The sequence below is a fragment of the Papaver somniferum genome, chromosome 2, assembly GCF_003573695.1.
Source record: "Papaver somniferum cultivar HN1 chromosome 2, ASM357369v1, whole genome shotgun sequence".
NCBI classification, from domain to species: Eukaryota; Viridiplantae; Streptophyta; class Magnoliopsida; order Ranunculales; family Papaveraceae; genus Papaver; species Papaver somniferum.
Genome location: NC_039359.1, coordinates 137358905 through 137377757, shown reverse-complemented (window position 1 = coordinate 137377757; position 18853 = coordinate 137358905). Strand labels below are relative to the sequence as shown.

The window sequence follows — 18853 nt, the reverse complement described above, 5'->3', positions numbered from 1 at the left end:
ACGGCTACAAATTTCCCCATATATAAATACCTAATTTCAAACTCATTTCAACTCACGCCAGAATTTCTCAATCTCTCAATCTTCTTCAAATCTAAAACACCTTCTCTAAAATTCTTAATTTCTTGTAATATGGATTCACAGTCTCAAAGTTAAGGCAAAGTTTTTAAAAAAAAAAAAAGGTCCGGGGAGCAAAATACAACATCACAAAAGATGAATGCATTTTTCGTAATTATGTTTTTTTTTACCTAAGATTGTATCGATGGTGCACAACATCATGGTAACACCATGTGGGAAAACATATTTCGTAAATATGAAGAACAAACCATGAACATCAATTGTCGTGATGCAAAAGGGTTGGCAGAATGCTTCATTACAATCAACAGGGAAGTCGCCTCTTATGTTGGATTGATAATGCAAGCCAAGAGAGGACGGGAGAGTGGTCTTGTAGATTGTGACGTTGAAAGACAGGTTCGTACAGATCGGCAGCGAAAAAATGGCAAAAGTTTCGGGCTCGAAAGTCGTTATCATATTTTGAAGGCGTTGAACAAATATAATCCAGAATTGTTAGCAGCTAATCAACAAGTACCAGAAAGGCCACCATACAATTCCTCTCCATCAAAACCAAATTCTTCACCATTTTCAGCACGTACATCAAATTCTTCACCAGATACCCCAGAAACCCAAATGTCAACTTAGTTGTCAATAATGATGATGGCAAGAGACAACTTCTAGGGAGGAACAATGCAAGTCTGGCTAGAAAATTAGCTCAGTAAGGAGGAAGTTCCAATATTTAACATGGAGGAGTTTATGGAACATCAGAAGACCGTCGAGAAGTAAAGAGCGGTTGATAGGAAATTTCAAAACAGAGAGAGTAAGAAAAGTCGCATTAATAAAGAAAAATTTGTGAATGACTATGACAAGCGTAACATTCTTCAAGCTAACACTTCGATTATGAACCCCGGAAAAAACATTTGTGGCAAATCGAATTTGACAGGATTCAAGCACAAATTGAACAACAAGCTGGATTTACTAACAACCAACCTGATGGTGATGATAATAAGGATGAGTTTGATGATGAGTTCAATGTAGTAGAACCTCTTGATGATTGATGTATTAATTTAAGTTTTAAATTGAAGTATTGCATTTTAATTTTGATATGTTGTTATTGCATTCTACTTAATACTAGAACACCGCTGTCATGGTGAAGAGGGCCGTGTAGCGCCCTCAAAGCTAGCAGCTGACTAATTCAAGAGACTAACTAAACAAAGTGGCACTAAGGATCTAAATCATAAACTTAATCATTCAATTTAGAAATCTTCTACAAAACTTAACCCAACACTCTGATATTACATAAACGAAAATCTCTCAAGTGATAAGAATACAACAATGTGTTGTTTAACAAATTAACAAAACAATACAAATATAAACGATAAACAAACATCATCAATTCGCCCAAACGTTAAGCTACAAAAACGGAAATCTTCATGCGCACTGATTCTTCTGATAACTGAAAAACTGAAGTAGGAACGAGTGAGCACATCATCCCTAAAAGGGGTGCCAATGTAAATAACATCTAACTTTTAAGTAATCATTGGCATGATTCGGAAAACAATCCATGTTTTCCCAAATATTAAAAGACAACCAACACACTAAATTAAACAACATGTATATGAAACTAACTCCCTCTTACAAGTAATTATTTTCTGTGATGACATTTACACACCGTAATGTTTGATGACAATTACACACCAAAAAATTATTTCTGTGGTGACATCTACACACCGTAATATTGGTGACAATTACACACTTATATAGTCTGTGAGTGAGACTGTACACACCTGTAATATTGGTGACAATTACACACCTAGATAATCTTGGTGACAATTACACACCAAGATATGCATGAAATATAAAAGAAGGAGCGCATCCTATATACCACGTATGGAAATCCTCATTTCCCAACAATTCATACTGACAGGATAAACAATACAGATCCTTTCCAAACCATGGAAAGACTAAAAGATATAACAGAACTTCCGGAAAACAAAACAAACAATCAGAAAGATTAAAGAACCAACATAACCATCGGAATTTAAATTAAACAATGCATGGAAAGCACAACCAGACAATGCATGAGTTTGTAAACATAAATCTTTGTAAAAGAAAATAAGAATGGTCACAAAAGAGTTAAATGATTCCCACCTCTTTTTGTTGACAAGCCACGCCTACCTCGAGATCCACGATCCACTGGTTCGTCCTTTGTATCGATCGTTGTTAATAAAGATTAATTGTTAATCACACAAGAACTCTAAGAATCTAGCCAAAAAGGCTCACACAAGAATCAAACAAGTCTATCTAATGGTTCTAAGCCCATTTATGGTTCTATACCCTTTATTTATCTATCTTTAACATATCTAACGTTTACTAATAGAATTAGTTTGGTTCTATAATTTATTAGCTAAGTAGTCTTATGACTATCTACAACTTTGTAGAAGAAATCAAAGGTCCACAAGAGGTCCAGTACATCAAAATAGGAAAACTACGCCTAAGCCCAAGTCCACTAAACTCAGCCCATTAACACAAGATCTGGCCCAACTAGGTCAAGTAACAATCAATAACTGTCAACTAACCGTCAACGTCTAAGTCAAAAAGTCAAGTCAAGACTGGTCCACTGAGTCAAATAGGGGTCAAATCTTAATTACTGAGTTAACTCACTCAGACAAACTGAGTCAGACAAAAACACAATCTAAGTCAGACTGAATCAATTCAGTCAGACAAGCTTAACTAAGCAAACCATGTTACAGATCACTCTAACTCTAATTCTTACACCTTTATCTACCATTTTAACATTTCAATATCAATTCAATACAACAGTTCATAGAATACAAATAACTTCACAAGTGCATTCTTAATCACAATTCAGCTTACCTGCAACTGCAGCTTTAAGCTTTTCACAGCAACACTAATTGTAACTCTATAATCACTATTAATTCAGATTACTTGCAACTCAAGATATTTAACTACAACTGTGATTCTCTTTCTCCATCCACCTGCATCATCTCAACAACACCACTACAATCCCTGTAACTCATCACAATTCTCTGTAACCCAATACAATCTGCATCATAACTTCAATTTCATTCCAGGCACCCATAGTTATCCAATCCCATATCCTGTAATCACTAATTCATCCAAACCATAACAATTTCAATTCTAACACACTTAAACTTCAATAATTACAATCACCATTGTCAGTTAAACGAACTCGACTGCACACCCACACAACTGACTTAATCTTAATCAACTTTAGCCATCAACAGTTCATACCATTACAGACACAACAATTCATCTCAACTGAGTTCAAATGAATGAACTTACCCTGAATACATTCAACACCACCAGAATCTGCAACTGATACCTTTAGATTTCTTTTTACATAACTATTGTCACTATCCTCAGTAAAATCATTTCAATTCTAATATCATTAACAACTTCACAAACTCAAAACTGAAATGAATAACTAAACTTAGATTTGCTGAGATCAAACAATTACCTCAAGATAACTTTCCTCAAGCAACTCAATCAGACCCTGCTTCTCACTTTGATTTTGATTCACCAACACATCTCAAGATTACTCAGAACTCATCAGCACAACTCGAACCATACCCAAAAGCTTCAACCCATCACTGGTTCTCAATTAAACTCCAATTCAAATCCTAAACCTTCAATAAAACAGAACCAAACCCTACTTACCAATTCCAAACTACTCTTCAACCTCAAACTCTAATTCAGATAAAACCCATCTTTAATTCCATCTTAATTATCACTAATCAAACTTCTATTAAATCTTCTGAGAAACCTTAATTAACTTCAATCTCGAATTCAACTCAAAACATCAATCAAACTCTTCAATTTCTTCCTTAACAGCTTCAAGCGAACAAACGCATCTACTGAATCTATCCAATTAATCTTAATTCACCACTTAAATCGAATCTTAATTCGATTTCCAGGAAAACCCTAATCTTCTCAAATCTTCATTAAATTCCTAAATGAACAGCTAATTCTTCTCACTTGTTTTAAAAAAAAAATACCCATCATCAATTGATCCACTTCATATTCAAATCCACATAATTCTTCAATCAATTTCATCTTCCAGAAACCCTAACTCTAATTCTCTCGAGCCTATCATTTCTTCTCCTTTCCTCGCCAAACCAATAACAACACCAGCATCAACAATCAACTCCTAACGCTTCACTTAATTTTTCCGATCTCAAACTAAAAATCTTCACACAAAAGAACGAGAGACGAAAAACAGGAAAAAGAAGAAGAAAGAGGAAGGAACGAGAAAGAAAAGAGAGAAAATGAATTCTTCTCGAATGGTTTTGGAGATAAGGCCGACCAAATTGTTAAAGGCACCCGAGAAACAGATAAGGGCAACCAGGAGGCTATGATGTGGAATGACAATTTTACCCTTCGTATATCTTCTTTGTCTGGTATCTGAATGATACGTTCGAGTAGTCCATTCCGCGCAACTTTTCGAAATCTATCTAACGATATTAGTTTCATATCTAAATCGTTGTTAGATTAATTCCTATAAATTAACGTTCGTATTTAATAAGTCGAGTCATTAGCGGATGAATCGTATCTTGACCATCGCTAGACCAGTCAAATAGCGTTGACGAGCTTGAGGGTCCTTACAGGCCGACCGAAGAAAAACGAAACACGCACCTGATTGCATAGCGCGTTATATATCTTTCTTTTTTTTTGTCAGAATGTCATTTTTGAGGCATATACATCGTTTTAGTGGTTGCATAACCAAATTAGTGGATGCATGGACCAAAATACGACTGTATAAACTGTTATGCATCCTTTGTGGTGGCTCCATAATTCGTTTTGCATCTTTCTTTCTTTTTTAGAATTATAATTTTAAGCATATACCACTTTCGTTTCAGAAAAAAAGATACTTATACAATTTTATTTTTGCCTAAAAATAGGCCAAATTGAAAAAGTGAAAGTATCACTTTTCTTGAAACGAAATGAAAATATCTTCCTGAAATAGAAAATTAGTCGATGCATAAACCAAAATATGGTTGCATAATGTGTTATGCATCCTTTGTGGTGGTTTGCATAATTATCATTTTTCGAGAATTGTGCCTAAAGTAAAAGTATCATTTTTCTTGAAACGGAGTGAGCATATCGTTTTGTAGTTAAAATAATTAATTAGATGGCATATATTTGCAACAGAAAATTAGTTGATGCATAAACCAAAATATGGCTACATAAAGTATTATGTATCCTTTACGGTGGTTTGCGTAATGGATATATATACATTTAATTTTCTAATATTGTGCCTAAAATGACAAACACCTTCGAATTTTTCGTAAAAACTCTAAATTTGATATTGTTATTCGTACACGTGGCGTAGATTTTTTTAAAACCTTTCCGACTAGATAAAATTTGTAAAGTTCCAAGACATGGAATTTTAGATATGATATATTAAAGTTTGGTTGCCAATTATACCCCTAAAGAAATAGGATACATAAGAAGTTATAGTAATTGAACTAAAAGCGAGGGATATTTTGGTATTATCAAGTGCACACTACCAAAATCTTTTTATCAAATTGCAAATTTATGTGATGTTTCATTTTACAAAAAAGTGGCCATAAAAAGGACTCCCTTCCTTCGGGATTTAAAATGTTGATGCAGTCTACTTAAATAAGTTTCGCTCATTAACTTAAACTAATCAACTTAATCCCAGGCCTAATATGACGCATACCCGCTCTTCCATGCTCTGCCCAAAGATTCACTCTCAGGTCTTGTCTTAAACTGTCACAAATTCTGGTTCTGAATGTAATTAGCCATTTGAGCATAATTTCTTGCAACCACGCTTCTATGTGGTTGAATCTTAGGCCTAAGATATTCATCTTTATAGTTATCCCACTCCTTATCGCGATGAGTTTCTTGAATTACCATGTTACGAAGAATTATGCAAGTGAGCATAGTCTTGTGCATTTCACGAGGACTCAACCCATGATATGTCCCAAAAATGATAGCGAACTTCTTCTTCAAAATTACAAAAACGGGTTCCACATCCTTCCTTACTGCCATTTGGAAGGCGTTAAAATTCTGGTATGAATGGCCCAATGCACCGGCAAGGGACTTGTTAGAGCACTGCTCGGTCGAACTCGCATGTGTTGCTATCTCAAGTATGTTTGTCAATGTTAGTTATCATAACTATAAGTCTTGATTTCTAGCCTATTTATAGATGTCTCGGACTAGGACATAGATTGTGTAGTTGAGCTTAGTTTTCACGGTGTTCATCATTTGAAGATGAAGAACTACTAAGGGAAGCTTGTGGAACTTCTTCGACAAAGGGTATATGGAGACTTGAACTCATCTATCACTTGGAAAGTCTATTTCTACTATATCTCCTATATTGAGACATAGGTCGTGTTACAATATAGTTTTCTCTATACACATTTGAGATTTCGAGCTGAGTATATCTCGCTTACATATTTCTCGAAATATGTGTTGTTAAGCTTTCGCTTCGACCAAGTTCATCTTATATCATGAGAAAATTTCCGAGTAACATCTTACATGGTTTGTGTGATACAATCATTTGATGTAGGCTTAAAATGTTTCGATAATGATTATTTCAATATCTTGAAAATTGCTTTGATGCTAATAGTGTGTGTAAACGTCTATTGTCGTCCTCTAAGAATGTTTCAATGATTGAAATAAAGAGTTTAGGATCTTGTAACCATCTTTGGATATAAATATAGTGTGTTCGCACATTAGTGTATAAGTCCAAACCGGGAACCAAAAGTGTGCATACTTGTGTGTATACAAAATGGTTGAAGGAGACTAGGTAAGTATTTGTACCCGTATGCATACTGGCAGAAGTTCACGTCCGTGAATTTCTGCTGAGTTTGAAAACCAGACCAAACTCAAATCCGGTTACTTAAGTACGCATACCTGTATGCATACTTAAGTGGTTAATTTCTAAAATCGGTTGTGTACATGAACTTAAACATTTATTAATAAGGAATGTAATCTTTGGAAACCGTGGCTATAATGTTCATGTATTGATTCGAGTGAATCAAACTGATTTTGCTTCAATTTTGTTCTTGTATAATTCTATGAGAATATAGCAATTGAACAACTCTTTAACTAGTTTCATTTGAGTCATTTGAACTAGTTATGGTTAAGATGGATAAGGTTGATATGAGAGTTATCATATGGCTAACCTCGATTAACTATTTGTGAACCAACATGGTGTACACGTTTGGGTACGGTTACATAAACCTAAATGAGGGTACATTTCATTTGTGTGTAACAAGATAAGTTCGATCTAACGGTTGAAAGATATTAGCTTGGTTGAGTCAGGTTTTTCATCTAACGGTGAATATTGAATGCTTTGTTACCAAGGTAACTTGGATTGCAAACCCTGATTTGAAAACTTTATAAAGGAGAACTCTAACAACTGGGAAAACTAATCCCCACACCTCATGTGTGTTACTAGTTGCATAACTAGAGTCGATTCTCATTTAACCTTAGGTTTCTTCTCGAGACCCTATAGGTTAACGACTTGAAGACTTCATTGGGATTGTGAAGCCAGACCCAACTATTCTCTTTGTAGTTGTGTGATCTGATATTGGTGTTTCTATCGTGATTGAGTGCAATCGTAAGATTGGCTTGAGATTAATTTTTCCGATAGTCAAGATAGAAAAGTAATCACAAACACATTCATCTCATCGTTTGTGATTCCACAATATCTTGTTTCTCTAGTCGATTAAGATTATTGTGAAGTGATTGATAATACTAGGCTGTTCTTCGGGAATATAAGTCTGGTTTATCTATTGGTTCCTGTTCACCTTGATTTATCAAAAGACGGAACAAAAACTCTTGGGTATTTCTGTGGGAGACAGATTTATTCAATTCTATTGACTTTTCTGTGTGAGACAGATTTGTCTATCAAGTCTTCGACGTAGCAACTCTTAGTTGTGGGTGAGATCAGCTAAGAGAATCAAGTGCATAGAATCCTGCTGGGATCAGAGACGTAAGGAGCGCAACTGTACCTTGAATCAGTGTGACATTGATTAAGGTTCAACTAAAGTCTAGTCCAAAGTTAATTGGTAGTAGGCTAGAGTCTGTGGCGGCTTAATACAGTGTGGTGTTCAATCTGGACAAGGTCCGGGGGTTTTTCTGCATTTGCGGTTTCCTCGCTAACAAAATTCTAGTGTATGTGTTATTTCTTTTCCGCATTATATTTTGTTATATAATTGAAATATCACAGGTTGTGCGTTAATATCAATCAATTAGAATATCCAACCTTTGATTGTTGATTTACATTGATTGACACTTGAACACTGGTCTTTGGTACTGTTCAAGTACTCCTCTTATATTCAATCGGGCTTGCAGATTTCTATTTGTTGATTGTGGATTGAATTAAGAGTTAGAGATATTAAGTTATTTGATATACTTTACTCTAGATTGAGTCCGGCTGTCTAGTTGATTCTCTAGAAAGTATATTGGAGTAAGTCCTCTCAGATTGCCAAACGAATTGTTGGTGTGGTTGTTAGACCCCCGTATTTTCAATTGGTATCAGAGCAGGCAAACACGTTAAAGACCTTACAAGTCTGTGTTTGTAGCGATCTGATATGGACAAGAGTGTTATCTCAATAAATGTACCACCAGATCCAGGGATTCCAGAAGTCGCTTCCATGACTGATTTAATTAAATCCATAGAAGAAATTCTGTCTAAACCTCCACTAGGTTTAAAATTCCTTGAAGTTTTTTCAGGAATTGAAAAGAAACTTGAAAGCTTATCTTCTGATGTTGATCTATATCTCCAGATTGAACAAGAATCTCTTGACAGACTAAATCAAGTTATGATGAATAATAGTCATGTTGAGGTTGATATTGATTTGTTAATCAGTAAGAGAAATGCTCCTCCTCTGTATAATCCAAACAGTTGTAACAAACTAAACGATTTACAAAAGGAGCTTAAATCTCAATCATCTGAGTATATCACCTTAAAGCATGAATTGATTCAGTGCTCAATTCCTGACACACTTCATTAGCCATGCCACCTGGTATGCCAAACAGATTTTTTTAACCTTGTGCATAAGAATAGGCATTATGTTTAGGAGTTTATTTCCTAATATAGTAAATAAATATCAAAAGGATGTCTTCACCGAGGTATCGCATATGAAACAACTACATTGACCATTGGAGAAGCTCTAAGATTTCCAATATAATACACTATCGATCCACCAATATCATTTCTAAATATATAATACACTAAATCGATCCACCAATATCATCGACGACTTTATCCTTGGCCAAGTATATAACTTCTAATATAGATAGCCATATCAATACACTCAACGCATTAAAATATTAGAAGCAGATATTTTGCTTCGTATAAAATTGATCTTTTGTTTCTGAAAATCATTCTGGTATTTTATATCCAAGCTAACTTCCTGCTTTTTGACTTCTAGAAGTCGAAATATAATTTCTGAATGTATATTCAAACAAGCTATAAGGACAATCTAGTAGAACCATCTCCAATCTCCACCAACACTATACCTTCAAACCATCCTGTCAAACTGAATAATTAAAAGTATTCTTATCATTTCTGGTTTAATCAAACACGTAAAAGCTTAACAAAGCCTGGTGTGCTACTGTGGCTCGTACCAACAGTAGTTGAAGTATCCTTAGGCTGGCAGGGTAAAGCTTTCCGAGAAATGGAGCCAATTGTAGAGCTATTAACTCAGCAAACTGTGGGATAGAAAAACCTTTGGACTTGTACCAATTCTACTGCACTATCATCTTATTTGGCCGAGACCAATTAAGATGCAAATTATTCCTTCGGCATCAGGCAACCACACCCCAAAAGTTTGGAACTTCTTGTCAGAAAATTCATTATGCATGCTCCAGCACCCCACACCACAATAACCTGCCTTCTCAACCAAAGATCTACTCATCTCAAGCAGGCTCTATACTTCCCCTCGACTGCTCATCAGCTCTTTGTACAATTCTCTCTATGTACGCATCAAATGGCTAGCCTTTAATCAAATGGCTAGACACACAACTGCCCATGTAAATTAATAATGGTGCACATCTGGCTGACAGGAGAGTAGGCTCTTCTGCTAAGAGATGGTCACAACATTCACCCGAACACATTAAGAAAAGCATTTCAATTAAACCCGTCCTCTTTCTGATGAAGGTAGTGGCTCAACAACATCATATACAAGTCGCTACGCAGCCATATAACAGAATTAAGAAATCTCAGCAATTACTCATGCCCTAAACTCCAAACCGAAGGTTGCTCACTGTTCAGTAGACAAAAATCCAAGTTTCTATAGTGAAAGCAAAGTTTGAGAGCACAAACACACAGCAGAAGACAGGTATTGAAGTATTTTAGCATCGCAGAACATTAAAAACAAACTAAGAAGGAAAAATGTGATAAAACTGGGCTATCGTGAAGCGAACTACAATGCATCTAAACTAATTCAGACGTTTTTCTTCTTATCTCAGTATGCGTAACCTACTAACCTAGATAACCTAGATACCGTGCTTCAATGAGATAGTCAAACAATACTATCAACAAAACAGATGCTTCGACTTTGTAAGCAGTTTCATTAGTGTTGGAATGTTAAAACAAGTAAAACAAAGGGTTTAAGGAAGAAGAGAGGAAACGGTCTCTTTAGAGTGTATACAGAAACAATGGTTCAAACAATAGCCAAAACTGTGCCACTAGCAGAACCACTAGCTACTAGCCTTATAAGCTTGCTGAAGTTGGCTATTCAGACAAAGGCCTTGTAGTAGACAAATTACAGTGACACCAATTATGTAGAAGCATCCTACCTCTCTCTTCATCTTTCTCAATACAACATTCAGGTTCATTAAAGATTAACGACATAAATGTACTTCGACAAACTCATTGAACAACATTCCTTACTTCGGCAGGGTGCAGATATCTATTCATTAGAAATCAACAGCATAAGGTACTTCGATGAACTCAATAAAACTAATATTTCGAACAAAACAAGCAAAATAACCAACAGCAATAAAAGGTAATCTGACCAAAGTAATTTGAGATGAATGAGCAAGTTTATAATGAAGACGGCCCCATAAATGCATCAAACGAGACGAACAAGGGTGCGATCAACTCAAATTAAGCAACCACCATACAAGTACCCACAACTACTTTAATTCAAATCAGACCATTTCTCAGCAAACCAAATACAGAAATTGATGTAAAGTCAAACAAAATAATCATACAAAGTAAGAACAATATAAACCAACCTTTGTTGCAATCAAAAAGTAACAGAATTGCCATAATAAAAATCATATCTTTCAGGTTTCAAAGACAGGATACTTAGCTACAAATTCAGAATGAATAATCACATATATGGGAATTGGGAAGTCAACAAAATTTCAAGCTTTGATGCAACTCCAAGTTCATACACTTCTTTCAATGATTTGGAAAAGATGAAAACTAGTATTCTCTAAGTTGTTCAATGAACATGAGTACTGTGTATATCTCCAAAAGGATAACAAATTCAACAGATATATTTATCCACTCCATTGACAATCAAAACCGTGCAAGGAACTATCCAACAGAAATACAAATTCAAAAGCAGTTTCTTTTTCTTTCAAACAAATGTTTAAACTCAAAAATGTCTGAAGCATTTTGTTCTTTCATGTATTTATTATACACCACCATAACATATAAAGGTGAAAGTGTACAAAATATATTGCTTATAAGTAGAACTGATATTCCAAAATTGCATCTCAGTAACTAGGAGTAGAAAAAGAGACGGAGAAAAGGAAAATTGACTATTAAGTTAAGATGAAGCATATAACACTCCATTTAATTCAGCAGATACCTGAGAACCTTGCATAAGCAAGCTTTACAATTCTTTTCCCTTAACTACTAATAACTTACCCGTCGATTTTTACCATCAAACCAAAAGCCATTTATCATCCAAGAGGAAAGAAATTCACCGGTTCATGATGGCCCCCAATCTGCAAAATTGACAATTACCAGGTTATTATTTCTTTGAGATAACATAAAATTCTAGACAGAAGAAACAATTCATAAATTATCCAGTGAAAAACAGAGTACATAACAAGTCCTGTGAAGACGGTGAATTCATTCTGAACCTTTTTTAAGGTATTAAGTAAACGAGAGTCGTCACGAAATGGCAGTGGCCTTGACTTGGAGTTAATATTCATATAACTATCTCCAGATATTCAAACCGTAAACTGACAAAAACTCAGCTTCACAACAAAATCCTAAACTAAGATTTCCAGTATATATAATATCTGATAAGGCTCAATATACTCCAATCAACGCACTAAATTTATTTAAATACCATCTCCATCAAGCATTGTGTCTTGTAAACCATGTAACAATCTTTTGTATCCCATTAAGCCGAAAAATATATTTGAATCCATATTGTTTCTGGTTGGGTCAAAAGCATACTAATTTCACAAAGCTTTGTTTGCCTCAGTGGCTTGTCACTGCACCCCCATTTATATAGGAATTAGAATATCTCAGCAGCTAGTACTCATCCCCTAAACTCCAAACCAAAAATTACTCACTGTTGGGTAGACAAAGTTCCAGGTTTCTATGGTGAAAGCAACTTTCAAGAGCAGCAGAGAAGAGCAAGTATGTAACAAAATCGGGCTATCATGATGCTAACTCCAACACATCTTAGTGTTGGAAACTAATTCAGACATTTTTCTTCTTACCTCGGTAATGTGTAACAAAGATAGGTTAAGTCAATGAACTAATAATCTAGTACAGATGTCATGCTTGATGACATAATATAACAAGGGCAACTAACTTTTAGCAGGCTTAAGCATTTCGACTCTGGCAGCAGTTTTATCATTTTTAAGAATGCTATAAACAAGCGAAATGAAGGATTTAAAGCATATGGGTCGGGTTGGTACAGAAATAAAGTCACAAATAACACTATCTATAAACCTGTACGACTAACAGAACCACCAGCTACTAGCCTTATAAGCTTGCTACAGTCAGCTATTCCCACGAAGTCCTTGCAGTAGACAAAGTATCAACTAATTATTGTAAAACCTATATAACTGCAGTAAGAAAACATGTGTTCTAACACCAATTATATAAAAACATCCGACTTGTCTCTTCATCTTTCGTTATCCAGCATTCAGGTTCACTAGAGATTAACAACATAAATGTACTTCGACAAAGATTTCTTACTTCAGCAGGGTGCAAATATCTATTCACTAAGATTTCTGACTTTCGGCATAAATGTACTTTGACACTAAGATTTCTTACTTCGGCAGGGTGCAAATATCTATTCACTAGAAATCAGCAGCATAAGGTACTTTAACGAACTCAGTAAAACTATTTCAAGAAAACAAGCAACATAATCAACAGCGATAAAAGGTGATCTGATCAAAGTAATTTGAGGAGACAAATGAGCAGGCCACAAATGCATCAAAGGAGATGAACAAGGCACAATCAACTCAAATTAAGCAACCACCATACAAATGTATCCACAATTTAATCAAAATCGGACCATTTCCCAATAAACCAAATTCAGAAATTGATGTAAAGTGGTAATATTTAATAATCATACAAAGTAAGAATAGTAGACCAACCTCTGTTGCAATCAAAAAGTAACAGAATTGCCATAATAAAAATCATATCTTTCATGTTTCAAAGACAGGCTATTTAGCTACAATTAAGACTGAATAATCAGATATATGGAATTGGGAAGTCAGCAAAATTTCAACCTTTGATGTAATCCAAGTACAAGGTTATCCCAATTTTCATGATCCAATGATATGTGATGGAAAACCCTAACTTTAAAATTCATTAATACTCAAACAAGGGAATCAAAACACTGGGTGTATCAAAAGTCTCCAAGATCTCTGTCTTACTTCTGACTGCTCAGTAGACAAAGTTCCAGATTTGCTATGGTGAAAGCAACAATTTTATCACACACATTTCACGATGTGAACTCCAACACGTCTTATTGCTGAAAACTAATTCAGATGTTTATCTTCTTAACTCAGTAATGTGCAACTTAGATGGTTAACTCCATGAACTAGTACTGTAGTACAGATGTCGTGCTTTGATAAAATAGTCCAAGTAGTATAGCTAACTTTTAGCAAGTTAAAAAGACGCTTCGACTTTGGAATCAGTTTCATCAGTGTTGGAATGTCATAAACAAGTAAAACGAAGAGTTTAAGGCAGAAAAGAAGACATGGTCTCTTCCAGAATTGATACAGAAACAAAGGTACAGATAACACTATCTATAAAACTGTACCACTAACAAACCCTAGCTACAAGTCTTATAAGCTTGCTAAAGTTAGCTATTCCAAGGACGATCTTGTAGTGCAATCTATTACTGTAATAAGAAAAAATGTGTGAAATTCTTTTTAAAACCAATTATATAAAAGCATCCTGCCCATCTCTTCATCTTTTGCAACAAAGCATTCAGGTTCATAAAAAATTAACGACGTAAATGTACTTCTACAGACTCATTGGAACTAAGACTTCGTACTTCAGCAGGGTGCAAATTTCCAGAAATCAACAGTACAAGCATCTACTCAAATTAAGCAACCACAGTACAAGTATCCACAACAATTTCGATTCAAATTCACTACTTAAGTAAGAAGCGTAGACCTTTGTTGCAATCAAAAAGTACAAAATCACATAATAAAAATCATATCTTTCATGTTTCAAAGACAGGGCTACAAATTAAGACTGCATATATGGGGATTGGGAAGTCAGACAAAATTTCAAGCTTTGATGCAACTCCAAGTGCAAGGTCTGTCACAATTTTTATTAGACTGCATATATATATGGGAATTGGGAAGTCGGACAAAATTTTAAGCTTTGATGCAACTCCAAGTACAAGGTTTGTCACAATTTTCATTATTCACTGATATGTAATTTCAAAACCCAAACTTTAAAATTCAAAACAAACTCTTACCTTGAGCCACAACAATTCACTCTTCATTTATAATCAAACGACGGAATCGGAATACTGGGTGTATCAAAACTCTCCAAAATCTCAGTCTTACTCCCCCCACTCTTCTCATCCTTCTTCTTCCCACCACCAAACAATCCACCAAGCCACGACGAAGACGAACCCGAACTAGAATCCTCAACAGACATAGCAGAACCCATCTGAGGCTGCTGCTGACCAGGCAATTGCCCCATAGGAAACCCAGGAGGAACCCCCTGTGGCATCCCCTCTTCCATTGGCATATTAGCAGGAGGGCTCAAAACCCTATTTAACATAATCCCAGCTCCTTCAATCATAGCAAGAAGCACACCACCAAATAAAGCAGATCTTGAAGCAGGACCAAGCCCTTGTCTCATCTGTAAAAACCCACCAGTAGCTGCACCAGCAATAATCGAATTCCATGGATCTTCTTTTTGCCGTACATAAACCATTGTACAATCAAATGCAGAGAATAAACCACCCCATACTGCAAAACTGCCACCAACTCTTGGTGCATTCATACGAACAGCTTGTGTGCCTCCAACAAATCTTTCTCCTTTGGGTGAGTTATAGATTCCTTTTAAGAAATGGAAAGCGGTACCACCAACAGCTCCCATACCAAAAGCACCGCCGATATCATCTAAGATTCGATCTGGACATGGTTCTCGTGATGTTTCTGGAGTTCCCATTAATTTTTGCAGAAAAAGGAAGGATTTTTGTTGGGGGTCTAGGGTTTTTCGAAGAGAAGAATAATAAGAATAAGAGGATGAAGTGGTGGTTCAAAATAAGAAAGCTATTATAGGGGCCAGGGCCGGCCCTGAGATTTTGTTACCCCGAAGGCGGCAGTAAAATTGTTGCTTCCTTTCACGGCTTCTTTTCTTTTTTTTTTATAGACAACGGCCTTCAAAAAGGCTAATGATCCCCTCGAGGCTTCGACTATTGGTAGGAGCCAAACAGGAGGAATAGACCAGTATATAGAGGCATTGTTGGTTTTTGCCCATTGAGCTAACTCACGAGCTACCGAATTACAAACACGCGGTTGGAAAATAAAGATACAAGCAACTAATTTAGAAGAAAAAAACTGAATATCCTTAAAAATAGCATCTGTACGCGAGTTTCCATCGAACATGCCAGCTGAAAATTGTTCAATGAGGGACTTCGCATCGCTTTCAACAATAATATGAGTTAACTGCTACTTCACTGCTTTCTTCAAGACTACCCAAATAGCTCTGCCTTCAGCTTCTTCAGCAGACTGAACATCAAATACCAGGGAGGCACAAAATGAAGCTTTACTAGAGAAATCCGAAATCTCTCATCACATACCCTGCACCATTAGCTCCAAAAGTGTCATCATAAACGCCATCAGTATTACATTTAATCCATTCAAACGAGGGGGCATCCATTTATCACAAATACTGACAGGAATAGTAGAAGAAACTGTAATGCAAGATTTTCTAGTGAGAAGCATTGCTCTAACTCTAGCTAAGACAGTAATATGGTTTTCAATCAGATTTTGGAAAATGAAATTGTTACTGCTAGTCCAAATGGACCAGAAAATAGCTATAAAAAGGCATTGGGCTTCATCAAAAAAATTTAGACAAGGGATCAATTAACCAAAAAAGAAACCATTCAGTGAAAGATTTATTTTGGAAAAATTGAGTATTTATGTTGAAATCAGAAATGAACCTGACCCTGCTAGCAAAAGGACAGAGAACTAAAGCATGCATAATAGTTTCATGAGGATCAGTACACCTAGGAAAAACAACACTGTGCATATGCATCCTAGTGTAAAACAGTTCTGGAAGGCAGAGCATTCTAGCGGCTCTCCAGACAAAGACTTGAATTCTATAAAGAACTTTGATTTTTCAGATGTGCTTCCAAAGATTTTTACAAGGGGGGGGAGGGGGGGGGGGGGCTAAGACCTCTGAGCCCCCATGTAGGCAGATTTAGAAGAAAACTTGTCATTCTTTGAAAGATCCCAAGCCCTCCTATCAGGAGTGCAAAGCTGGATTAAGGGAATAGTGACAATCTTCTGAACAGAAGCATTATCGAGTCTAGATAAATCCCAACTTCTGGTATGAGAATCAATGAAATAAGATACTTTGATACTAGGATCAGGTGGGACTAAAGGGTTGGGTGTGGCGGAGCCCAGAGTGGGTATCCATTTATCACACCAAGGGTCAATAAATTGACCATCCCCTACAATCCAGGAAATGAAAAGCTTAATGAGTTCTTTTATAGCATGCAAACACTTACAAGTCCAAGAGCACTTGCCAGTGCACTTGGCATTCAAGAAATCAGTTATAGGAAAGTATATAGCTTTAAGAACAGTGGCTAGCAAACAGTTTGGGTTTTCCAGGATTCTCCAAGCATTCCTAGCCAGCATAGCCAGATCATTCAATTCAGCCTTTCTAAAGCCTAAGCCACCTTCATCCTTGGGGGAGCATAAGATATCCCAGCCTAGCAGGTGCAATTTCTTGTCTTTTGGGTCTAAAGTTTCTCCCCACCAAAATTTACAAAGATGAGAATCCATTTGTTTACAAAGATGTTTAGGGATAAGAAAAGCTCCCATTTGAAAAAGAGGAATAGCTAGGCCAATATGATTAATCAAGGTAGTTGTAGCAGCCTGAGATAGGAGCTTATGTAGCCAGATAGAAATTCTGGCATCCACAACTTGGAGAATACCCATATGGGTTTGAATTTTAGAGTCTTGGAACAAAGTGGGAGTGCCAAGATATTTTTCTCCTAGGTCCCTGCTCTGGATCTCAAAAATGTTTGCCAGAAGAGCTTTCATATGCTCAGGAATTTTTCTACTAAATAAAATACCAGATTTTTCAAAATTAATTTTTTGCCCAGAGGCCAAGCAATATTTTTGAAGATAGTCTTTTATGACTTTAAAATTTTGGGTGATAGATTTAGAAAACAAGAGAGAATCATCAGCAAACAACAGATGTGTCATTTCTGGAGCATCTTTACAAACTTTGATACCTTCTAAAGTTCCATTCTTTTGAAGGATATCAATGTAATAAGATAGAGCTTCATAACATATGATGTAAAGATAAGAGGAAAGAGGGTCCCCTTGTCTCAAACCTCTTTCCGGTTGGAAAAACCCTGTTGGGCTACCATTGAGAAGGACAGAGTAAGAGACAGTAGAAACACACTGGTTAATAAGTTTAATCCAGTGGTCAGAAAGACCCATTTTAGTTAACACCTTTTCTAAAAAAAACCATTCAAGTTTATCATAAGCCTTAGACATGTCAAGCTTGATGGCAGCTATGCCTTAAATTTTTTCATTATGATTGACATCATATATGGCCTCATTAGCTAGAAGAATATTATCTGAAATACTCCTCTTTGGTATAAAGACACTTTGATTTTGGGATATTGTGTTATTTATAAAAGGTTTGAGCCTATTAGCAAGAGTTTTTGAAAGAATTTTATAAATGAAATTACAGAGCCCTATCGGTATGTACTGGGACACAAGTTCAGCAAGGGGAACTTTAGGAATAAGGGCAATATTAGTATGGTTAAAAATCTTATCAATATGCCTTGTTCTGAAACAAGTTTGAGTCATATCAATGACAGCATCTCCTACAATATCCCAGTGCTTTTGATAAAAGAGACCTGTAAAGCCGTTAGGTCCTGGAGCCTTCTTCCACCCCCCACCCCACCCCACCCCACCCCACCCCCCACCACCACAACCACACACACACATATTTGAAAAACAGCATTCTTGATTTCCTCTGTAGTAAGAGGCATATTTAAGAAAGAGTTGTCCTCAGTAGAGAACTTAACAGGGATGTCAGCAAGGATTTCATCTTGGAATTGCTGAGGATGGGAGGAGT

At 36.0% G+C, this 18853-nt stretch overlaps 1 protein-coding gene and 1 long non-coding RNA gene across 2 annotated transcripts; both read right to left on the bottom strand.

Annotated features, from left to right (window-relative positions):
- Positions 1-1284: 1284 nt before the first annotated feature.
- On the bottom strand, positions 1285-4356 carry LOC113349234. Its single transcript, XR_003360015.1, has 3 exons — positions 2929-4356; positions 2203-2257; positions 1285-1515 (listed from the first exon to the last, which is right to left on the bottom strand). It is a non-coding gene; the product is annotated as an uncharacterized LOC113349234 (long non-coding RNA).
- Positions 4357-11634: 7278 nt separating this feature from the next.
- On the bottom strand, positions 11635-15756 carry LOC113349233 (mitochondrial import inner membrane translocase subunit TIM17-2-like). Its single transcript, XM_026593164.1, has 2 exons — positions 14994-15756; positions 11635-12036 (listed from the first exon to the last, which is right to left on the bottom strand). Exon 1 carries the CDS (start codon positions 15695-15697, stop codon positions 15017-15019), a length of 681 nt encoding a protein of 226 aa, XP_026448949.1. The 5' UTR covers positions 15698-15756; the 3' UTR covers positions 11635-12036; positions 14994-15016.
- Positions 15757-18853: the final 3097 nt, after the last annotated feature.

Excerpts from the sequence above, each read along its gene's own strand:
- LOC113349233 (XM_026593164.1), bottom strand. The coding sequence starts at position 15,697 with ATGGGAACTCCAGAAACATCACGAGAACCATGTCCAGATCGAATCTTA.